Source organism: Phaenicophaeus curvirostris, chromosome Z (genome assembly GCF_032191515.1).
Source record: "Phaenicophaeus curvirostris isolate KB17595 chromosome Z, BPBGC_Pcur_1.0, whole genome shotgun sequence".
Classification (NCBI taxonomy): Eukaryota; Metazoa; Chordata; class Aves; order Cuculiformes; family Cuculidae; genus Phaenicophaeus; species Phaenicophaeus curvirostris.
Window position 1 is genome coordinate 62,155,050 of NC_091431.1, and position 24,616 is coordinate 62,179,665.

Sequence of the window (24,616 nt, forward strand, 5' to 3'; positions counted from 1 at the left end):
TTGGAGGCTGGTAGCGATATTGCATTAAAGAAAATGGTAAAAGACAAGCAAAGGTAAAAAAGGTATGCCTGCACATATTGAGCTGTTATATTTTTACTTCCCTTTGATTACATGTGAATTTATAGGAAGCAATGAAGGAGTTAGTTAGGTGTGTATTTCAGAAAGTAAATTTTGTCTTTCTCTGATGTTTCTGTGGCAGTTGAACAATAGAGGTGATGGGACATGGTGCAAGAGGATTGCAAATGCTCTGTAATGCATGGCTTGTTCTGGAATGTGCTTCCTGTTTACTCCAGGGTAGTCAGAAATCTGTAGGGCAATATGTATCAGTGTGTCTTTTCAGTAGGATAACTGAAAAAGAAGCATTGAAACTGGTCCTTAAGTAGTCTAGTGTAGCGTAGCTGTTACCTTGCCACTTAGTTAACTGGAACTTTATTATAAGGACTGTGAGCAGCCAGATAGACATATCTTACTAATTTTGGTTTTTCTTTCTTTTGTGTCGCTAATGTAAAGTATAAAGCTGATTTTCCTGGTTTTGGTAGTAGCTAACCCTTGTTCAAAGTTGCATTTGCTGGTATTTGCCACCCAGGGAAGAGCATGTCAGTATAGTGTCTTGAGTTTCTTTCCACATTGTTTACCCTAGCCTTATTACAGGCACTAAATCATAGTTTCTTTTATTGGGGTTCTGCGTTCATTGGTGCATGTGTGATTTAAATATCTGGTATATTGTTCTGCTAATCTTGGTTGATACTATGAAAACGTGTCATGTATTAGCGTTACAAGGGTATTACTGTTACTAGTGTTGATGTATCATCAGGATTTGCCACATATCTTCTTACAGCGTGTGTGTGTTTAGAGGTTGTATTCTGTCTCTTGCAACATTTTGCTATATATGATAAGAGAGGGCTAAAATGTGACTTGTGTTTCCCAACATAAGCAATTTCGGGAGTTTAACCACTCAAAAAAAAAAAACCAAAAAGTCTTAAGGTCTACATGCACCCACACCTCCCTTCCCAGCTTTAAAAGGATTGAAAAGTTTATGTTGTTGGCTTCATTTTGGTTTATTTCTGGTGTCTAATTGCTTGTCTACAGGTCTTCCATCAGGTACAAGTGATGTTGTAAAAAGCCCTTTTCAGATGCTCCGACAACAGATCAGTCTCACAGAAATAATGAACACAAGCCATTCAGATGCCTCTCAGTTTTTAGAAAATACAGAGGATACAGGGCTACAGGAGCACACAGATGAGAACTGCCTTTACTGTGTCTGCATTCAGATACTGGGTTATCAGCCTAACAACAAAGTGAACTCTCCATATAATCGTACAGGTTAGTGTTCCTTGTTGGGAATTGTAATAAAACTGAAGGAATGCATTACATTTTGTTTGTCTTTAAAATTGATAAATCTGTAAGGTTTTTTTCTTACTAACTATTGAACTTGAAATTAATTCTCCTTAGTAAGATCACTGCGTAAACTATTATATTTCTACAGTCATTTCCATCTTTTTGATTTCTACTGCTGCTAGGAAGAATAGAATCATAGAATGGTTAGGGTTGGAAGAGACCTTAAAGATCATCTAGTTCCAATCCCCTTGCCATGGACAGGGACATGTCCCACTACATCACGTTACCCAAGGCCCCATCCAACCTGGCCTTAAACACCTCCAGGGATGGGGCAGCCACAAACTCCCTTGGCAACCTGTTCCAGTGTCTCACTACTCCCATGGTGAAGAAATTCTTCCTAATGTCTAGTCTAAATCTGCCCTTCTCCAGTTTCTATCCATTCCCTCTTGTCATATCACCACAAGCCTTTATGAATAGTCCCTCTCCAGCTTTCTTGTAGGCTCCTTTCAGGTCCTGGAAGGTCACTTTACAATTTCCTCGGAGTCTTCTCTTCTCCAGGCTGGACAAGCCCATCTCTCTGGGCCTGTCCTCATAGGGAAGGTGCTTTAGCCCTCAGATCATCTTTGTAGCCCTCCTCTGGACCTAGTCCAACAGCTCTTACATTGAGGATTCCAGAACTGGACAAAATACTCTAGGTGAGGTCTCACAAGAGTGGAATAGAGGGGCAGAATCATTTCCCTTGACCTGCTGGCCACGCTTGTTCTGATGCAGCCCAGAATACAGTTGGCCTTCTGGGCTGCGAGTGCGCATTGCTGGCTTATGTTGAGTTTCTCATTGACTGGCATCCCCACGTCCTTCTTTGCAGAGCTGCTCTCAATCATCATGTACTGGAATCAGGGATTGCCCTGACCCAGGTGTAGAACCTTGCACTTGGCCTTGTTGAACCTCATGAGGTTCTTACAGGCCCACTTCTCCAGCCTATCTAGGTCCCTCTGGATGTCACCCTGTCCTTCTGGTGTGGCAACTACATCATTCAGCTTGGTGTCATCTGTAAACTTGCTGAGGGTGCACTCAATCTCACTGTTAATATCATTTATGAAGATATTAAACAGCACTGGTCCCAGTATGGACCCCTGAGGGACACCAGTGGTCATGGATCTCCATCTGGACTTTGAGCCATTGACCACTACTCTCTAAATATGACCCTCCAACCAGTTTCTTATCCGCCGTACCATCCACCCATCAAATCCACATCTCTACAGTTTAGAGGATGACATTGTTGGGGACCATGTCAGAGGCTTTATAGAAGTCTAGACAGATCACATCCATCGGTTTTCCATTGTCCACTACAGTGATCACCCCATCATAGAAAGCCACTAAGTTGGTCATCCAGGGTTTGCCTCTGTTGAAGCTGTGCTGGCTGCCATTAATCACCTCTATGTCCTCCATGTGCTTTAGGATAGCTTCTAGGAGGATCTGTTCCATGATCCATGACAGGGGGCCTGCATGTTTTTTTAAAATATTTTTAAGAACTTATTAAACTATAAGATTTGAAACCTCATTCAGTACTTAGAATCCATATCCTGAAAACTGCTTTCAAATTAAAAAAGTCTGACTTCAAAGCATGTCTGTACCATAAAAAAAAAACTGAGGAAATCTAAGGAGTTGTAGCTGAGCCTTAATTTCTGGGATTCAGATCAGATTCAGAATTATTTTTTTAACCTCCTCTACACAGCTTGCAGTTACATCCCTGTTGTGTTTTAACCCAAACCACCAACTAACAGCTGTTTGCATACTCCCTCCCAATGAGAATGGGAAGAGAATCGGAAAGTTAAAGTTGAGGGAACTCACGGGTAGGGATAAAGACAGTTTAATAGGTAAAGCAACAGTTACACATGCAAGCAAAGCAAAACAAGGAATTCATTTACCACTTCTCATCAGCAGGCAGGTGTTAGCTGTCTCCATGTGTAATGGTTACTTGGGAAGGCAAACACCATAGGTTCAAACATGCTTCCTTTTTCTTCTTCTTCTTCCCAAATTTATATTGCTGAGCATGGAATCATGTGGTGTGGAATATCCTTGTGGTCAGCTGTACCACCCATCCCTGTGTTATCAACACTGTTTTCAGCAGAAATCGAAAAAACTTAGCCCCATGCTAGCTGCTGTGAGGAAAATTAACTCCATCCCAGCCAAAACCAGGAAATGCCTTTTTGCCCTGTCTGTAATGAAAAGATAATCCAGTAATGGATGTTTACAGAATCACAGAATAACCAGGTTGGAAGAGACCCACCGGATCACCGAGTCCAACCGTTCCTACCAAACACTAAACCATATCCCTCAGCACCTCGTCCACCCGTGCCTTAAACACCTCCAGGGAAGGTGACTCAACCACCTCCCTGGGTAGCCTGTTCCAGTGCCCAATGACCCTTTCTGTAAAGAATTTTTTCCGAACGTCTAGCCTAAACCTCCCCTGGCAGAGCTTGAGGCCATTCCCTCTTGTTCTGTCCCCTGTCACTTGGGAGAAGAGGCCAGCACCCTCCTCTCTACAACGTCCTTTCAGGTAGTTGTAGAGAGCAATGAGGTCACCCCTCAGCCTCCTCTTCTCCAGGCTAAACAACCCCAGCTCTCTCAGCCGCTCCTCATAAGGCCTGTTCTCCAGCCCTTTCACCAGCTTTGTTGCTCTTCTCTGGACTCTCTCCAGAGCCTCAACCTCCTTCTTGTGGTGAGGGGCCCAGAACTGAACACAGTATTCGAGGAGCGGTCTCACCAGTGCTGAGTACAGAGGGAGGATAACCTCCCTGGACCTGCTGGTCACGCCGTTTCTGATACAAGCCAAGATGCCATTGGCCTTCTTGGCCACCTGGGCACACTGCTGGCTCATATTCAGTTGGCTGTCAACCAACACCCCCAGGTCCCTCTCCTCCAGGCAGCTTTCTAGACAGACTTCTCCCAGTCTGTAGCACTGCATAGGGTTGTTGTGCCCCAAGTGCAGGACCCGGCATTTGGCCTTGTTAAACCTCATGCCATTGGACTCAGCCCAGGGGTCCAGCCTGTTCAGATCCCTTTGCAGAGCCTCCCGACCCTCCAGCAGATCGACACTTCCACCCAGCTTAGTGTCGTCCGCAAACTTGCTAAGGGTGCACTCGATGCCTTCATCCAGATCATTGATGAAGACATTGAACAGGGCTGGACCCAGCACTGAGCCCTGGGGAACCCCACTTGTCACTGGCCTCCAGCTGGATTTCACACCACTTACCACCACTCTCTGGGCCCGGCCAGCCAACCAGTTTTCCACCCAGGAGAGTGTGCGCCTGTCCAGGCCAGAGGCTGACAGTTTCTCAAGCAGAACGCTGTGAGAAACTGTGTCAAAGGCTTTGCTGAAGTCCAGGAAGACCACATCCACAGCCTTTCCCTCATCCAGTAGCCGGGTCACTTTGTCATAGAAGGCGATCAGGTTAGTCTGGCAAGACCTGCCTTTTGTGAACCCATGTTGACTGGGCCTGATCACCCGGTTCTCTTGCATGTGCTTCATGATAGCACTCAAGATCACCTGTTCCATGACTTTCCCTGGCACTGAGGTCAGACTGACAGGCCTGTAGTTTCCTGGGTCCTCCCTGCGGCCCTTTTTGTAGATGGGCACAACATCAGCCAGCCTCCAGTCCAGTGGGACTTCCCCAGTCTTCCAGGACTGTTGGAAGATGATGGAAAGGGGTTTGGCCAGCACATCCGCCAGCTCCTTCAGTACCCTAGGGTGAATCCCGTCCGGCCCCATAGACTTGTGGGTGTCCAGTTGGGCTAGCAAGGCTCTGACCACCTCCTCTTGGATCATGGGAGCCTCATTATGCTCCTCTAGCTCCTGGGTTTGTACACAGACGGAATGACCCTCCTTACGACTAAAGACTGAGGCAAAGAAGGCATTAAGTACCTCAGCCTTTTCCTCATCCCCTGTTACTGTTGTTCCTTCTGTGTCCAATAGGGACTGTATGGTCTCCCTAGTCCGCCTTTTATTATTTATGTATTTATAGAAGGATTTTTTGTTATCTTTCACTGACTTGGCCAATCCAATTTCTAGCTGAGCCTTAGCCCTTCTGATTTTTTCCCTATACAATCTCACTTCCCTCCTGTAGTCCACCCAAGAGGCCTGTCCCTTCTTCCAGAGGCCATAAACATTTCTTTTCTTCTTGATATCTCTCTATTCAACCAAGCTGGCTTTCTCCCCTGCCGGCTTTTTTTCCGGACCACGGGGATGGCTTTCTCCTGAGCTGCTAGGACCACCCCTTTGAAGAGCTCCCAGCCCTCCTGGGCTCCCTTGCCCTTGAGTACTGTCTCCCATGAGACTTCACCAACCAGCCTGCTGAAGAGATCAAAGTCTGAATCCTTACTGTATAACAACAATGTTAAGCATTCTGGTAGTAAGATATAAAGAGTGCTGACCCCAAGGGGGAGTATGTACAAAGGGTGAGGAATGGCCCGGAGAGCTGAGTTTGAGCTTGAGTTCAGTATCGAGACAATATCACAAATAAAATCCCAGTTGTAGTCTTCAAATAGCGTAAGAGGCAGTAGCAAGTGGCAGTACCACGCTCTTGTCAGAGATGTGCAGTACAGGAGGCCACAAATACATGCTGTAGGAATAGAAGTTCCAGTTGAAAATAAGGGGAAACTCTTCACATTGCAAACTGATCTCATTTTGTGGTGAGCCCTTCTTTGAGCAAGGGGTTGAGCTAGGTGGTCTCCAGAAGTCCCTTCAGACCTATACTTTTCTGTGGTTAACTACAGCTTGAATTTATATTCATCTTGTGCATCCAAAATGTGGGTGGCTGCGGATAGTAAAACCTCCTGGAATTATCTTACTTGTCACATCTTTCTGTTGATGAAGTTGGAGCCCTTTCTGCAACACCTGTGATAATTCTAAGAGGAAAAAAAACCACACAGGTACAAGAGCATCTTTTTGATGTGGAATAGAGCATGGCTATATAAAGAAGGGCTCTGTGTGATAACAGCTTTTAGGCTTCCTCAGTGTCTAAGAGTTCATTATTTTCCCTCAAGTGTTTTAAAATTTTTTTTTTAAGTAATTTTTAGATGTACTTGAGTATGATTTGTCTAAAATCATAACATCTAGTTCTCAGCTGGCTTATATGCATAGTACTTTGTGTATCAGTGTCTTGCATGTTGAAAATAAGAAAAGCATTTGAAATGAGGCTAAATATAAATGCCAAAGATGCAACATCTTGTTTGTTAGATTTTTCAGACATTCCGTATACTGACTGGTGTGGGCAGACCATACACAATCATTTAGATGTGCATTCCTCCAAATTTTCTGGAATTTCAGGCTGCAGTGATGCAGTATCCCATGGTTCAGCTAGCAGTACCAAAAGTACAGAACTAGTACTAGGTAAGTTTGAAAGCTTTATTATTATTAGAGACTGTAATTCTTAAAAGTATTTTTTGTATATTGTGGAAAAATACTTCATTTATGCATAGTGCAACAAAGTAATTCTCATTTATTTAAAACAAAACAAAAAAAAAACACCAAAAAAACCCACAATAAAAGAACAAGAATAAAAATGACAACCCAAAAATACCTTTGGATGATTAATTATCCAGGAAGGTAGTTGCGTTGTCCGTGATGTTATAGAAGATGGGAGAAATACTTTTAAAGGCTTCTCCTTTTTGCTGTACTGCATTTCTGCAGGTTATTAAATAGGTTTGTGTCCAACGTTACAACAAAATCGGTTGCCTTTTTTTCCCTACACTGCTGGAATTAAGGAGGAGGACTTTTAGGGTTGTGTTTTAACTTTTTGAATTATCATAATTTTTTATGAAGTAGCTGGTTGCTAACTTCTCCAGCATCTGATAGAAATATAGCAGGTAATCACTTGCCCAATTCGCAATGTTATTTAGTGGTAGAGACAGCACTGTGTTTGAATCTTACTGGATTTTCCATTTATGAAACGGTAGTTTACCTTTTTAAAAATATTCATATGTAAAAATTCCTGAAAATAGTATTTTCTAAAAGTTCTCATTTCAGTGGAAGTATGTTAGGAGTTCAGAATACATACGTAACTGTGTGTGCGTTTGTAGAAAGCTGCAACAAACTTGTGTGGCATAAGATGAGCACAATCAAAGACTGTTCTTTTTAAACTCTATACTATTTAATGTTTCTAGGAGTGAAATCAATCCCAGACGATACACCGGTGTGCAGGATACTTCTACGGAAAGAAGTCTTACGCTTGGTAATCAATTTGAGTAGTTCAGTAGGAACTAAGGGCCATGAAACTGGACTTCTGACGTAAGTTCAATACATTTCAGCTGTTTTAGCAACACTAATTGTTTATATTCTCTGAGATCTCTTGGACAGTGATTAACCTTACTTCTGACTTTTCAAAAAATTGTCAAGCAGATAGGAATGAATAATTAAATGTAACATAAATGCTAAGCAAAAGGTATTCCTTTTAATATTTTTGCTCTGTCTTTAATTTCTTACTCTTCACCAGTCTTTTTAAAATCAGTAATTTGACTGTAGTGAAGTTTCACTATGTACCAAGTATATCACGCAACTTTAAAAAAGAAACAATAATTATTTTTTATTTGTGTCAAATAATGTACATCAAACAAGCAGAATAACAAATTGAAGGCAATGTCTTGAGAAATGCAAATCTGTTTTGAGTAAGAGTACAACTGGTGGAACTTAACTTATAGAAAAAAGACATGTTAAATTATAGGACTATAAATCAACGAACCAAATACTATAATAAAACCTGTAAGTTTGTGGGCTGGTGGCATTGAAACTAACATAAAACTGCTAAAAGAAAATGCAGAAGTGCCAAACCAAGTAAATTTAGTTTTTCCATATTTTTTGTTACTAATGTATGTGTGGATGTCAATTCCTTGATATATTGTTCTCTTTCTATATCTGTTAGTTTAAGATGAGGTGATACCAGCTTTTATGTGCAACTTTTATATATTCTGTATCATCACATTACTATAGATTTCTTCCAGTTTGGTACAAAATAACACTGTCTGTTCTGGTTTTCTTGCTTCATCAGATCCAGATTTCATCCAGAGTTTCCTGTTACTGAAAACTACTTATTTGTTAATGATGACGAAAAAAATCTAATTGAACAGATTTTTAAGATATGATGGGAATACGTTAAAGATTTCCAAAATTTTATTTTACTTGTTTTTCAGAATTAAGGAGAAGTATCCTCAAGCATTCGATGACATATGCCTTTACTCTGAGGTGTCCTACTTGTTAGCACATTGTACATTTCGACTTCCATCTCGAAGGTTCATTCAGGAGCTATTTCAAGATGTACAGTTCTTACAAGTAAGTAGAGGGATCATGTGCATTGAATGCAGCAAAATGTGCCAGCTGGGTGTAGATCACATGTTCTGAATAATAGATGCTTTCAATTGTGTCTTAAAGGAAACCATTTTATGGTGTCTCTCTCTCTAATAACAGTAATTCATGTGTCTCTTCTAGATGCATGAAGAAGCAGAGGCTATTTTAGCAACGCCAACAAAGCAGCCAGTAATCAATACACCAGCTGAATCCTGACAACTGTCTCGCGCAGTACTCTGCATATATAGACTATATTAAATCCTCAAACAACCTCTGACTGACTGGATAAAAAGCTTGGAGCATCATCCTTTAGACTGTTCCAGAAGCTACTGGTACCTGAAGACTGAACTGAAAACTTTTTATTCCTTAGCCAATTACTGCCCCAGTCTTCTGAGCCCTTTGGGGAGTTATTAAACATTACCATAGTTTTAATAATAGGAATTACCAGTATATGCAAGAGCTGAGCACTGAACACCTCTACAAGTTTTCGTTTAATTTTCTACCATAAGTTAAAAAAAATAGGACAACAAGCAGAGACTTTTTTCTGGATTAACTTCCAATTTTGTTCCAGTGAAGCAGAACAATGCCTTGCTTTTTAACCCCTGGATACCAGGAATCACAGATGAGGGTGCATTCAATGGGGAGCCATGCTTTAGTCATGGGCACTATATAGGGGATTAGCCCTCATCTGCTGGATTTTGTATTGTTTATAACACTACTTAGGGGGTTTCAGACAGAAAGAAAAGCCTCTGTGAATCTGAGGTTTCCATTATGTTATTTCACTATTTCTATAGTTGTAAATCATTTTATTAGCAGTCTGTCCAATATCGTGACATTTACATACATGTATCTTATCTGAACCAGTTTAGGATTTTCACTACAGTTCGATTTTTTTTTTTTTTAAATAACAAATCATTTAAACTTTAAGTGCTGAAATCAGATTGTGTTCCCTGAATGATATGCATGTGTTTGCAGTTTCTGCATTCATGCTCATGTAGTATGAATGTTGGTCTTACTCTTAACTAAAATCCTTTAAAAAGCATGGTTTTCATCAGATGAATGAATATTGTGTAAACCAAACTTGATGACATTTAATCATTGCTGCTTTTGTGAGAAGATGTAATAATGAGTATTTCCCAGGTTCTGTGGAAACAGCCTTTTATAAAAACAAAGGTTTATTTGAATTTTCAATGGATGAGTGATCAAGCATCAGGTAGCACTAATAGTTGTAGTGAATAGCCTTAAGTACCAAATTTTGGAGCAGCAGTACTTCAGTCGGTATTAAGATTTATTGCAAAAGTTAAATGATACAGTGACTGTTAATGACTGAAATAGTAGCCTCTATCACATCACTAGTGAGGTTTCTAAATTAATGAGTGCAAGCTTAAAGAAAAAGTAAGTATTCCCATCACTTTTATCAGTGATCTAAAGATTCAGAAGCCTTTATACAAAGGTAATATAAATATATGCAAATGTGTATATACAGTAGCATGGCCATCTTTGTTAGAATGCCTATAAGAGAAAGGATTGCTCTTTGATTTTGAAATAGGTGAATAATTCAGCTGGACTGTACTAAGTAGAACATACTCTTATCCTTTCACTTTAACCATTTTTTATAATTGTCAGATTAATAACCGAAGTGAAGATAAGCAAAATTTATCGTCTTCTTACTAGCCATGCAACTGGAGAGTTCAGTAAGTAGTCCTGTGAACAGTAAAACATGATTCCTAGTGAAAGGTACAATTTATTTGTTCTTATTGGAAATTTCATCTTACTGTATAAGCACTGCTTTGCAGCTATCACGTCACTGACTTCTTATGTGCACTGCACACCATCAGTTTCTGGTAAAGCAGATTATAAGTTGCTGCGCATAGTTAAATTCAGTTCCTAATATTATCTTTTCAGGAGTTCCCCCTAAAAAAAGTGAGCAAAAATAAACTCTTCTGTGGTTAGTGACACAAACATTATGTCTGTGTGTCAAAGCGTGATTGAAATGCTCTGAAAACATACCACACCAGTAATTATTGGACTTCTGTGGTCATAGAAATAAATGCTTCTGTAAAACCAAAATGTCAGTCACAGTAGACCAAATAGTGGTATAAACTCCAAAGGAATAACATAGTTTTCCCAAAAATGGGGCTAGCATATCTTATACAGTAGTTTCAAACACTACCTCAGTTAGGCTAGAGTATAATAGATTTGTTTTAATAACTAGTTGGGGTTACAGCAAATAACTCCATGAAGATTTTCTGCAGTCTGAGCAAAATAAACAAGTTTTATCACCTGTTTTTATAAAAAACACCTTTGTTCATTTGTTACCAGTCTAACCCATAGCACTTAATGTAGAAAGCTCTGTTGAAAGACCTCTTCTTATAAAAAGGTAAGCAAAAGTGATGTCAATATTTACTTCTGAAAGAAGCTCCATCCTGAAATACTTGTGTTCTGAAGTATTCGCTTGTGTGGGGATCTATGACAACAGAAACTTGATGTACAAATTATGGCTGCAAATTCAGTTATAAGACATGATTTATTTCTGAAAGTGTATGAGTGTCAGTAGATTTCAACAAGTAGCATCAAGGATGTAAGTTCTGTACTATACATAACATACATTTCCAGAATTAATTTACGTATTTACTTTAAGCTCACATTAATGTTTCAATTGGCAAATGAAGGGATACTGCTATTGAAGGAATTTGATATTGGCCTAGTTATAAACTGTGAATTTCTAATTCTATGTATTTCTTTTTTAAAATATCCCTTTCAGAGTTCTTTCTTTGGGGTTTTATTTGCTTCATGATAAAACTCCAAAGGAAAAATGATAGTAAATAAAATTTGTGCTTGTATTAACCCTGATGAAGACTCCTTCCACTTCTGGAAAGGTTTGCAAGGGAAGCTGACAGACCACCTGCTTTGTATTTTTCCCATCAAAACAATTGGTGATACTGTCAAATAAACAGAAAAAGTGCATAGCTTCATCTTTCACTATATACAAATACAGTTTGGTTGCTGTGGCAAAGAAAACATCTGAATTATTCAACGTGCTAACATGTAATAGTCAGCTCTGATGCGAAAGCCTTTGCGGGAAGGAGAGACTGGCTGTGAAGCCTATCACATTCAGCTTACTACATCAGCTGGCTAATTTTCTTAGTATCTTAGTGGAAAGGGATAGCCCTTTCCAAAGGGCAGAGAGCTTGTTCCCCTCCACTGAGGAGAGAGAAGTACAAAGCTGGGTGCTGTGTGTGCCCTTAGGGAGAAAAAGAGAGAGAGATCTTTTCAGCTGTCTGAAATTCAGAGATGCCAAATGCCCCCAGCTGTTGTTGACATCACTTGAAGCTGGAGATAGTTAGGTCTTGAGGTGCCCAACTTGTAAGTTGGGCCCTTGGCATTTTGTATTTGAAACAGTCGCTTTTCGCCATCTGGTAGCTCTGATTTGACTTGATATACATACCCTGAATGTGCCCTCATTGGCTTTTGGTGTTGGCTTTCCCAAGACACAACAAAGCACTGAAGTGTTTGGTAGTTTAGGGCACAGTGCAGATTGAAGTGAGCTGGCCATATAAGCATTTAAAAAGGTAGCAGTAGGAATCCTCATCCTTTTGTCCTTTTATTTTGAAACTATGTAGTGGTATTACAACTTGCAGTGAGAGACTGAAAAAACCTATAGCACTTTTACTAGGTGTCTGAGAAGAAAGGCAGCTACACGAGAAAAAGATGATAATCAAAGTCTTGTGAGAGATGAAAGAATTGTTGCTGCTTCTGTGTCTTGGATTTAGTATTTGGCTTTTTGGACTGCAGGAAGCTGGTGTTACCTTGTAAGTGGATGTGGTCTGAAGCTGAGTGATCACAGTGGAAGAGTTCTTGCCAGGCTTTGGAGCATCTCTGAGATTTTCTTTTCTTCAGAAGTCCTGTTACTCAGAGCTTCACTGGAGCCAGTTGACAGAAGGTCCTGTAACTTACGTTACAATTCTATTGCCTTGTGCTTATTAAAGGTATAGTAGATGAGAGTAAGATCTGAGAACTGTAAAATATCTTTGGGAACATACTAGAAGTTATGTTTGTATTTTGCTAGAAGCCCCTCATCTCCTTGGTTTCTCTTTAACTCCTGATTCTGGTTCCTTATGTAGTTTTGCTTTCAATAGATTTGTATGTTGAGTAAAGAATGGGGATTTTCTTTAGACTATTTTTGTAACATAGATGGATAGCAATGCCACAGCATGCAGAAATTGCACATTTTGCTTGAGTTGCTTTGTAAAATACACTCTTTGATAAATGTAATTTATGCCAAAAAGCATAACATGCCGTTTTGCCACTGAGTAGGGTGTTTTAGCACAAGATGCAATGTCTACGGGGGGAAGAGGCAGACATTTTGTACACCTAATGGAAAAATTGTTCCAATACGGGGCTGTCAGCATCCCTAAAGCTGTATTGCAAGAGATTTATCTAAGTTGATCATTCTGAGGAGGGAAGAGATCAAGGAAAATCTCAAGGCTAATTAATTCTCCCTGTCTTATGTGGTCTTCTTTTATTTAGTAACACGCTGCTACATATTTGGAGGTTCTAGTGTTTGTAGGTCACTGAACAGACATTGAAATCTGATTTATATTGTATAACTGTAACATAGAAAGAAAAACTATTTATATATTTTCTGTAAGAATATTGCATTGAGCTGTGTATAATTTAAACAGAGGCTTGTCCCAAAATGGTATTGCCCACCTTGATTTTTTTTGTGTGGTTTTTTTTTTCTGTTTTTGTATAGTGTGTATAGTTCATGTCAATGGGCATTAAAAGCCTCCTGAAGCATAATCTTATCAAAGGGATGCATTGTTAATAAAATGTACTTAAACTTCTTATAGTTGTTCTGGTCTCATATGTACCTCTCAGCAACTAGAAATGGGCTGGCATTTTATTTATATTTGTAAGTTACTAATTATCTAGAACAAACCTAAAGCTTTCCAAATAAACATTTTTTGTCAAAAATATATTTTACACTCATGCTTTGTAAGATGTATTATAAAATTGGAAGCAGACTCTTCAGTAGTTTGTACAAAATTTTTATTGTAAAAATTTGGCATACTGATAATAATTTTACATTATGTGATGGCTTAAGTATTAGCACTTCAACAACAGCTGTGAAAAATGAAAATGACAGCTTTAATGATTTGAACTCATTAAACCATCACTGCAAAGGCAGATGTCTTTAAAAACCCAAAAATTACATGTGCCTCCCCACCCATACAAAAATACTTGCCTTTCTACATCTAGTGCACAGGCTGTAGGGCATTACCCTCCTTGGAATCCTCTGTTTGTGTGCATTTAAGCACAGGTGGTTTTATGAACCACCACCCATCAGGGCCACCATGCGGAAAGGTTTCTAGATAGAGGGGAGCTAATTTCTTATCACCTCCCAGGCCATCTGGTACTGATACAGAGTTTCCTTACTTCCAAGATAGTGATGCATCTCTTGCTTCCAAGATCGTGATGTATTATCAGTACAGGACCTCCTCAGGGAAGACCAAGGGAGTTGAAGTGGGAACTCATCAGGCCCAGGGCCTCAACCCACCATCACTAAGGCAGAACTGGCTGTGTCACTCTCACCTCTGCACATCCCTCACTTCCTGGGCTGAGTTACTGCAGCTCCAGTGACAGTAGGTTTTTCAAAAGCAAGAGTTTGCACTCTATTGCAGCTGTCCTCTGACATGAGGAAATGCAGCATGCTGAAATTTAAAATGTTTTGTGAGATACTCATGACTTTGCCTGGTTCAGAATTCTCTAGATGTGTAACTTGATTTAGGATACCTTTCAAACCTTTTTAACCAAACAAGCTTTTCTTTTTTTTTTTTTTCCCAAAAAAATGCACAGCTAAATTCTATTTCAGTAGTTGCAAAACAGCTCTTGCTTATTGGCCTTTTGTCTAGCAGTAAAGCTTTTCAATATGTATTTGATATGTGATGTGATGAAACAGTCTGGAGAAAGAAATGTTTGAAGTTGAAAAGATAGCATGGTATCCCACTTTAAAATTCACTGTAACGCAAATGATAGTCAGGTAAAGGGAGGAAAAGTTCCTCTGGGAAGTCTCTGTTGAACACCAGCAGCCTGCTCTTACTTCCCTGTTCTTGTCAAACTGCAGTTCGGCTAAATGTGACCCACCGTGTTTCTTTATTCCATTGCTTGAAGCCTGAAAGGAAGGACCATATTGCAGTTTTTTTCTACTTCATTAAATCTGTGTGCAACTTATACCTGGACACAGCATAGTGTGTGTAAAGTGAATACCTCTGAACTACAACTAACCGTATCTGCTTTTGTGTGTACCTCACCTTTGCCTGCTGGAAGAATTCTTCTGCTGTTTATGGTCAATGCTTCTTTCAGCCAAAGTCTATGGAAGGTCTTGTTGGTTTTCCTGTTACAACACAGCTCATGGACGTTACAATGGTATCTACAACCAACAGCATGAAACCTAGATGTGGTTCAGTATCAAAACTCATTTCTGTCTGCAGCTGCTTAGTTTTTAGGAAGTGTGATTAGCTAGTTAAACATAAGGAAGATGAGTAACTGCATTTTAACAAATTATTTGAAGATTAAATTTTAAAAAACACTTCATTTTTTCCTTTCCAAGAACTTTGCTTATTCTCTGCTTTTAAACTGAATGCTTTCTATTTGTTACAGATTCCAGACAGCGAAATTAGGCAAAACCAAAGGGTTCATTGTGCACTATGAAGGTTAATCTGATAAGACTTTCAAGATAGAATTCCAACTGTTCTGCTTCATGACAAATGTAAAATTTTTTAAAATCAAAAGGCAAGACCAAATTAACTGCTGCCTACTGTAGCGTTTCTGAGTGTTAAAATACAAATGTTCTTTTTTTAACACATGCCAGACTATTGTAAGATCTAACTGCTATGCAGTGCGAGTGAATATGATGTTCTTCACAAACTGGATTCATACACCTATGCAGCAGACTACTGTGCTTACCTGGTGGCTTGGGGCTTGCTAGATTAAATGGAGGGGTTAATGCCAGAAGAACTTAAGTTCATGTGCAGAAGCAAAGAGGCAGTGCCCTGGTAAAACCTCTGGAAACAGCTGTCACGCTGGAGAAACAGTTCCTTTCTACTTAACTATCCACACTACTTTGTTCAGGATTTTAAAGGGTCATTCTTAAAGGTAGAGAAGGCAGGCATGCGAGGAGCCCCAGTTAACAGAAATGGGAGTGAGAGCCCACTGATAGGGGCCTGGTACTTTAAAAATCTGTTTTCTGTGCTTTTTTACCCACCAAGTGTAGTTAGAAGACACATGGAATAAAAGCAGGATAATCATTGGTACGCAGGGTACCACTCCTAGAAAAGTCAAAGTTCCTTCTAATCTTTCAGTAATGTGCTGCACTGACTGTAGGTAATCCTTCCATGCAGACTCATTTCATCTGAGAAAGAAAATACAACCTCCCTCTCTGATGTCTGTGGGCTGAGGCAGACTCCGAAGCTGGGTAATGCTCCACGCACAACTATGTAATGCACACTGGCTAGGCGGGGGCAGAGCACACAGTAAGATCACGCAGAATACTGCAAATGAAATATACTTCTTGTGCGTAACAAACTACCTGATTATTTAACTGGCACCTCTACATTCTGAATAAAAGCTTAATCTCTGCAAAACCTAAGTAGCTCTTTGCGTCAGACTATGAGAAACTACTGTGATCTTGCTTTCTATATAATACAGGCCACAAAACAGTCTGTAAATATTACATAATCCCCATACGTTGTGATGAAACTGTAGCACACATTGCTCCTGTGCACTAGTCAGTATTTTTAAACTAGTCCTGAAGCAATAGCTTTGCAGCATTAACAGAACTAGGGCAGCTGGGCTTGTGAAAGCCTTCATCAAAAGAAGAAGTTGTGGATTTGGAAATTCTTATTTATATTGTGTAACCAAACGCAGGATGGATTCAATGGAGAAGACTACATCAAAGCCTTCTCCCTAGGCAGTGCACAGCTGTTTGTGAAATATATCTCAGACTTCCCTTTCTGCCAGCTGTTTCTCTGGGCGTTGAGGCAGCATCTTCATTAAAAATATCAAAGTAGTAGTGTGGATGGTACAGCCCTAGTGACAGCTCTGGCCTGCTTGCATCTAGTGTCTCTCGTCTTTGATACGGATCAGATTCAACTGCAAGATGAGACGAATAAGCAAAATTTTCAAACCAAGCATGAGTCTGAGAAGATGTAGGTGTGGGTGTAAAGTCTCCCTCTTCATTTTCATTACTGTAAATCCAGGAAGAATTGTGAACATCAATCTTATCTTCTGTCGCTGCTGAAGACAACTGACTCCATGGATGTAACTTCTGGGCTTTAGCATTACTGTCCACTGCTAGCATGTCAGGAATGCAGTCATGCAGTTTCAGTATTTTTTCAGGACCAGTCTACAAGACAATCATCAAAAAATGAATGAAAGAAGCCAATAAAGGAAAAGGAGTGATTATTTCAAGCACTTCCGATATTGTGTTACATTTTTTTTTAGTTTGGATTTTTCAAGTAAATGAACAGAATTTGAAGGAAAACATATGTACACAATGTTCAAGGGAAGCTGTATTTTACACAGGATTTATCAGAGTATTTATTTAGAGATTTCTTTTTAATTAACTGAAATATGACTGCATTTGAAGAAGGAACAATGTCCCTCTACTTCAAAGACTTCAGCCAGGTTTTTCATCTGTGCAGGTTTGAACAGTAATAGTGGAAGAATTGCCTACTGTATCAAAAGATTTCATTTATTGTCCAATTATGCTTTTACTTTTTGCAGCAACAGACTGCAGAATCACATAGTATCAAAAGCAGAATTTTCCACTGAATGATCATATTAAATTATCACAGAATCACAGAATAACCAGGTTGGAAGAGACCCACCGGATAATCGAGTCCAACCGTTCCCATCAAACACTAATTATGTTAATTTCTGTACAATAACAGTCACTCATTTTAAATATTCAACACAAGAAAAATATTTTTCTGAAACTTTACTAATCAACTGAAAAATTAAAAATACTAGATTTTCAGTGATCTTACCTTAAACTCTTTGAATGACAGCACTTTGCTCTTGTTAGGGCTAGGTATTATAGGACAACAGCATTCTTTCATCCTGGAAATAGACAGCAAAACAAATGAGGCTTTTGTTCTCTCATCAAAGCATGTTGTACCAGCACAAGCCGCCCATAGATGTGTACAGAAACAGCAAGAGATTATGAGTGTCTGAGAAATGCCGCAAGCCAAATAAGTCTTAAGACATCCATACAGTTGGACAGCCGAAGGAAAAAATGAATGAGGCCCTACAACAGGCTGGAAGCAACAAGCTGCAGCTGTGGTTTGTGAATTATAATAGTTATGCTCTCTGTCTACAATAGAAAAATGCATTAAAACTTACCGCTTCAGCTTCAAGCCGCATATAGCTGCTATTAGTGATGGAACTATCACTAGCAGGACTAGAAGGTACAGCATGTTTGCTGTGAAAGAAAAATACTTTAAAAATTTGTTTTCAACTTCTCATCTGTTGAAGTCAGTATAGCCTGAGATCTGGGACAAAAATAGCATCCAGCCCACATGGGATACCTGACACCAACTCAGCAGTAAAACTGTGTGGTGTGTGGGGAACAGCTGTAAATCTTTGGACCTGGATTTCCTTTACCAAAATTCAATTCTTAGTAGATCCCTTTCAAATTGTCCTCATGCTGGCATCTTAATTATAAGGGTAAATTTCCAGAAGTTATGGCAATGGTAATTTCAGTTAGCTACTTGTTTTAGGTTTCCTCTGAGATTCCCAAAGAAGACAGATTTTTACAGTGAGACATTGACAGAACATCTGTACCTCTGGTATGAATGGACTATAGCAAGACAGAGACTACACAGGAGTTCATGATCTCCTAGGATTTATGCTGACACAAGAATCTCACTATTGCCTTCTAGCTGGGAGACACAGCCTTGGGCTGTTTTTCACAAGCAGTTGAGACTATTATAAGCAGGCCAGGGGAGGCTCTCATTACTGCTCAACCTTCCTCTGCCTTAGCAAGTGCTCTCTTACCCTGTATCAGCAAGTTTGTGTGTCCCTACCACACACCACCACAGGGAACAGACACATTACATTCTCCTTTTATCTTTTTTGCATTAATTGAGCCCCTATTTTGATTCTTGGCACAGCTGTACAAATGTCCATGCTTGCACAAGAGAAGGTTGGCTAATGAGAGCTGGAACACAAGTGTGAGAGGCAAAACTGCCTCTTCAAGGGCATTGTTTCTGGTAGTTAGCCTAAATCATTAAGTTTCCTTCCATGCTCCACACATTCCTGCCCCTCCCCCTTCACTTCCACCTCCAATAAATTTTTCAAAATCAGGCATCTCTGATTTGGATCACAAGTTTCACAACCACAACTGCTGAGTGGTATTTTCAAGGGAAGAGAACTACAGTGATTTCCTGTTCAGCTTTTATGATCAAATCTGCACAGTTAGCACACTACAATGCTCAAGCCAACAACCTTTTCTTATTGACTTACGAAGGAGTATACTTGGCAATGGATTTAAATCCTGATGAGAGTAAGAATCAGCATTGTAAGCTCACGAATTCACAAATATATTACCAGATTGCACACAGGTCTGTAGTTTTTGCCATACTAGAAAAATACTTAAATCCAAATGCAATTCTTCAACATATTCTAGCAAACAGGACTCACTAGTCATATGAAAGTACATATATAAAGATATTTCCCAGAAAGATATAAGACTTAAATGAGTATGTAAAGTGATTTTCATTCAAAAAAAATCCCAAACACAGCTACTTAAAAGTAGTAAAATGGTGTGTTGGTATGCATGTTTTGTTTCTCAGGCAGATCGTATCTCAGGAGCATGTTACATTGAAATAAAGATTTTTTGCTTAAGAAAATAAGATTATTCTAGCTTTTTAAATCATCCCACCCTTCTGCTAGAATACAAGTTTTCCACAGACAATACTCACAGTTAAACGGTGTGTCTATGTATATGAAGTTACCAATGGGAGTCTCTCCTCCACCTGTATAAGCCTTAACCACCAGTTTGTATTTTGTGTTTGACAACAGGTTTTTCACAGTGTATCTCTTTTCTTCTGGATTTTCAATTGTATATTTACATAGGACCGAACCATCTAAAATGGAAGAGATAAGACAGAATCACTGAACTACAGTATGGTTTGGGTTGGAAAGATGATCCAGTTCTAACCCCCCTGCCATGGGCAGGGACACCTTCCACTAGACGAGGCTGCTCAAAGCCTCATCCAGCCTGGCCTTGAACGCCTCTAGGGATGGAGCAGCCACAACCTCTCTGGACAACCTGTTCCAGTGTCTCACTACTCTCAAAGTAAAAAATTACTTCCTAACATCCAATCCAAATCTACCCTCTTTCAGTTTACAGTCATTACCCTTGTCCAAGCACCACAGGCCCTGGTAAAAAGTTACCCTCCATCTTTCTTGCAAGCCCCATGTAACTGAAAGGTTGCAATATCTCCCAAAAATGCTACAAATCAGCTTAACTGAGATCACTACACCAGTGAAATAACAGAACATTTGCCACCCACCTTCTTTGTAATTTGCACACTTGCTTCTGAGAAGGATGATACATCCTGACTCATTGCTTCTGGGCTGAACTCACACCCCTTCTAACTGAACAGTTCACAACACTGCCCATCCTCTGGGAGACCACCTCATAACTTGCTGTCAAAACTGGCAGCTGCTTATTTTAATTTCCTTTTTGTAGAGCTTTTTAACAGAATTATTTAGATTCTGCCATTTCTCTTTTCACAATAATCCTGTATCCCTTAAGCTTAGATCAAGTTCTTTGAAGATAACAGATATCAAGAAATATCTGTCTGAAAAAAAAACCTCTTTTGCTTCTCAATCGTGCAACTCCCAGACCCCAGGGAGAAAAGAGTTATCTTTTTCCTCCTGTTCCTTGTCACACCCCTTGTCTACTAGCTCAGACAATCAGGAAGCAGGAAATCTTCAATTTAAACACTTTAAAGTCTTTACTTGCAAAATTATAGTACTTCTGTCACTAGTTTAGTTCTCACAGGAACTCATACATAAGCCTCTTTCAGTTCAAACTAAGTTTTTCAGCCTGATACTACTAATCAGCAGAAGGATCTGACAGATTACACGACCCAGCTGGAGGAAGAGACAAGGAAAAAACACGTATCTGAGTATATTGGAAACATCTGAAAATTGTAATAGAGCAAAGTTATCTGGAGCAGGCTTGAATGGGGAGCAGGAAGATCAGATATAAATGTTTAAACATGGCTTTGTGCCATCCCACAGCTGAGTTCTGCTGAAGGAACTCCACTGTAATGCACAGCCACAAATAGCTTCACTATAGAAGAATTTAAATGGGGAATTTACACAGTGCTCCAATTCTGAAGGAAAAAAATTGCATCCCATCTGTTTCTAAAATACTCCAAATCCTAGTAAAACTAACATGCTTCCTATGACTCTCATCCAAGTAGACCACAAACAGATGTTTTCAAAATTCATCCAGAACTCAGATCACAAGTGGCAGAAACTTGACTCCTGCTAGAATATTGCATGAATCCTTTCTGGAACTCACATCAGAGTTAAAAGAAGCCATGGACAACAGGATGGAGGCTATAAATCTGTATAAAGCCACAACCCATTTCGACCCATTAGCACCTCAAGCATTAGAAAGGAAGCAAAAAAAGCAGGTGTTCAAGACTGCATATTGCTTAATGACCCAATCTGCCTGCCTAAGGTGAACTTTCCAAAACACTGCAAATATCAGCAAGAGCCACAAAGTCTTTCACCTCTATCAACGACACAAATTCCTAAATCCCAGACTTCAGTTACCTGGAAGAACATGTTTTCTTGATCCTTTCAAACTGCAGTTCTCTTCTATAGGTGACACATAAACATGGTAGCCTTTTACAAAACCATATTGTGACTCATTTGTGGGGTAAGAATCCCAAGACAGTGTTACTGCATTGAAAGTGAGATCAACTTTTTCCACAATAGGGTCAAGCAGAGGAGCTGCAAAAAAGGAAAATCAAGTTAAACTTGCTGTTATTCTTCAGGAATGTTTATTGTCTCACTTGAAAAACATCTGAATTCCCATGTGGCATTTCTGTTTATATCTTACTTGGATTTAGAAGTTGAACAAGGCCAAAGCACTTCAAAAAAAACAGAGCCTTCAAAGAGTCCATATGATACACAAAGCAGTGAGTGGTTATCACAGCTTTGTTCAGCTATTCTAATTAACATGGACTCCTGTCTGGTCACTCACCTAGTCAAATATCCTGAACGTCACACACCTTGTTGCACAACTTTTAAATGCTTCACTGATGACACAGAAATAACACAGCATGTACATTTTTAGCTAGTTGCAGGAGGAAGGCTGTGGAATCTTTCTCTTTGTGATAGATGAATTCAGCATATATACAAACTCTAAATATGTTGCCAACTTACGTAGTTCCCTGAGATAACCAGTTTTCTTCTCCAGTAAGGAGGCTCTATTAGCCACAGATCCATAGATGTGGAAGTTGTATCTCACCCCCGGAACAAAAGCATCTAGAAAATAGTGGAACTGATTATAAAAACAGGTTATGGTTTGTCTTTTGGTTTTGCTCTTTACTTAACTGCTTTCTACAGAGGTCTATAATCCTTTAGGAATCTTCTTTGTGTGCTATTGTGCTATTAAAGCAACTGAAGGAGAGACAGAGTAAACCAATTCTTAGTGTGCCTAATGTGAACTGAACACATTTATTCTGTCTGAAACAAGAGAACCAAGGGGAGGTTAATACATTTTTATTGCACTAACATATTCAAGATGACTCCACAACAGACTCTGAATGCATCAAAGAGAAAAATAGTTCCATTTCTGGCAAAAACAAAGGTTGTATTTTGGACTCTTTAACGCAGGCATGTACCCATGCATCAGGATTCCATGTTATCCTCAGTAACACCCACTCCCATTTCAATTAACCAAGTGCAACCCACTGAAGAGCTGAACACTTTTTAGATGTGTACCACACCTTACTTCAAAAACTTTGCAGACTCACATGTGTTTGTATGAACTGAAGTATAGTTCCTTTATTGCATATTGAAATGTATTTAGTCAAATTTTGTTTAGACATGTTCCATTCCCAAGTGAACTCTCAGCCCAGGAGATTCCATTAAGGCTACATTCTCACAGCTGTGGAACTATATCTGACGAACTTTCACACAGCAAGAAAGGACTAAGGTCTAACGGCCACCACTGTGATAAAAACCACACAACTGGACCTAAGCAAGGACGGGTGCTGAAACGCTTTTTTATTTTTGGCATATTGACAGCACTGAACTGCTCACTACCCAGCGGTTGTTAAGTTGCCCAAGTCTAAACTTCTGACCCATGTTACAGATAAGGCACAGCTCCATTTTACATCTCTCGTGCCATAAGATTTTTAACTCCTTCATTAACCTAACCATCCTTCTCCAAGATATTAGTACAAGCTACTCAAAAGAGCATTTTTTCTAAAATGCTATTCTGACTTTTCTAAAACACTATGCTGTCTTCCAAGGCTTAACAGTGCTGGCTCATTTGTGGTGTCTAATTCATTTGCTAGGCACAACACGATACCACACGCCTTCGAAGAATTACACCTGCACTGCACAGACTTCAATATTCCACAGGATTTGTTTCCTCAATTGAATTAATGTCTATGGCATGAAAGACTGCTGCACAGGTAGCAGAAAGAAAAATTGTTCAGCTCTCACCTGAGTTGATCAGAGCACTGGAAGTGTTGGGCCCAAATCTCTTCCACTGCAAATCACAAGGTTGCAACATCGGATAGTTGCACCAATCAATAACGTAGCTGTCATATTGATGTCTGGGTTCCCAGGAAATAAAAATACCATCATCTGTACCATTAACCTGTTCTTCTTTAAGCTCTGAACCACTGACCTCTGCTTCAGCGCCTAGGAATGAGCAAAACAGTCTCTATTACTTTACTGCATGAGAACTCAGATTCATAAATGAAGATCAATATAGTTTCTATGTTACGTTGTTAGAACAAGCGTAAATTAGTTGTATGCTTTCCCTGTCAGATGTATGGGCTTTTTCACATGCTGAAAACTCTATGCTAAAAGCTCAAAAAACATCCAGTAGTTATTACTATATATATATTCATAAAAATAACTGAACTGCAGAAAACTGGAACAGAAAATCACAAGATATTAATCACACACAAAAAGCTCCATGTGAGGCACTGGCTGTACCTTCACAATACCTGCTGCAGGCCTGAGGTCTTAGTTTAAGGCTAAATGTGTTTTGCTCTGCAGATACTTTCTGTGGAGAAGAGATTTTGTGTTGCAAGGGATGGATCAAGGCTTTTGAGCTTAATATACATAAATTTATCACCCTATAGGCAAAAATACAGCAATAATTTCCAAATAGCAGTGATGTGAGTTAACAGGCCAGGTTAATTTGTTACCCCAAGATGATAAATTATCACTTCACTTAAAACAGGTGGAAACAAAACTCTCATAATGGGCATCTGAGTTAAGCTGAAAATACTCCTGCTGTTACCTGTAGATCTAGGGATGATCAATACTGAAGGAAGTGAATAATTAACATCATTCTTTGCCTTGATACTGATTCTGTAGGAATGGTTATCAATGGAAATCCTTGTGCTATTGTAGACTGATGAAAAGGAGATACTTTCAGCCTCAGCATCATCATCTACTTTTTTCCAGGTTACTTCATAGGAAATACTTCTTCCATTTGCTTGAAAATCTGGTGCTTGCTGAAGAAAAATTATGTGGGTAAACAGCAATCAATTACTTAGTCAATTTTTGGCAAAATTCATGAAAGGAGCAATTAGAATTTTAAATAACTAATTGGATGCATTAACTGTCTAAGAACATAATCATTTGTTTCCATGTATGCAC

At 39.4% G+C, this 24,616-nt stretch overlaps 2 protein-coding genes across 4 annotated transcripts in view; one reads left to right on the plus strand and one right to left on the minus strand.

Annotated features, from left to right (window-relative positions):
- The window catches only part of RICTOR (RPTOR independent companion of MTOR complex 2), an 82,964-nt gene extending 71,099 nt beyond the window's left edge, over positions 1 to 11,865 (plus strand). The window contains exons 34-38 of one of the 2 annotated variants that reach the window (XM_069880072.1): positions 1,090 to 1,323; positions 6,578 to 6,730; positions 7,504 to 7,627; positions 8,527 to 8,665; positions 8,822 to 11,865. In XM_069880072.1, the coding sequence (XP_069736173.1) occupies positions 1,090 to 1,323; positions 6,578 to 6,730; positions 7,504 to 7,627; positions 8,527 to 8,665; positions 8,822 to 8,896 (725 nt within the window). In that variant the 3' untranslated portion in view covers positions 8,897 to 11,865. The remainder of the gene's footprint in view (positions 1 to 1,089; positions 1,324 to 6,577; positions 6,731 to 7,503; positions 7,628 to 8,526; positions 8,666 to 8,821) is intronic. The other variant, XM_069880074.1, reaches the window with a different exon arrangement.
- A 2,782-nt stretch (positions 11,866 to 14,647) lies between these two features.
- OSMR (oncostatin M receptor) overlaps positions 14,648 to 24,616 on the minus strand; it is a 33,387-nt gene continuing 23,418 nt past the window's right edge. For both annotated transcript variants that reach the window (XM_069880090.1, XM_069880089.1), the window contains 8 exons: positions 24,255 to 24,471; positions 23,444 to 23,644; positions 22,154 to 22,255; positions 21,539 to 21,718; positions 19,666 to 19,830; positions 18,086 to 18,164; positions 17,731 to 17,803; positions 14,648 to 17,087 (listed from right to left, as the gene is read on the minus strand). In XM_069880090.1, the coding sequence (XP_069736191.1) occupies positions 16,635 to 17,087; positions 17,731 to 17,803; positions 18,086 to 18,164; positions 19,666 to 19,830; positions 21,539 to 21,718; positions 22,154 to 22,255; positions 23,444 to 23,644; positions 24,255 to 24,471 (1,470 nt within the window). In that variant the 3' untranslated portion in view covers positions 14,648 to 16,634. The remainder of the gene's footprint in view (positions 17,088 to 17,730; positions 17,804 to 18,085; positions 18,165 to 19,665; positions 19,831 to 21,538; positions 21,719 to 22,153; positions 22,256 to 23,443; positions 23,645 to 24,254; positions 24,472 to 24,616) is intronic.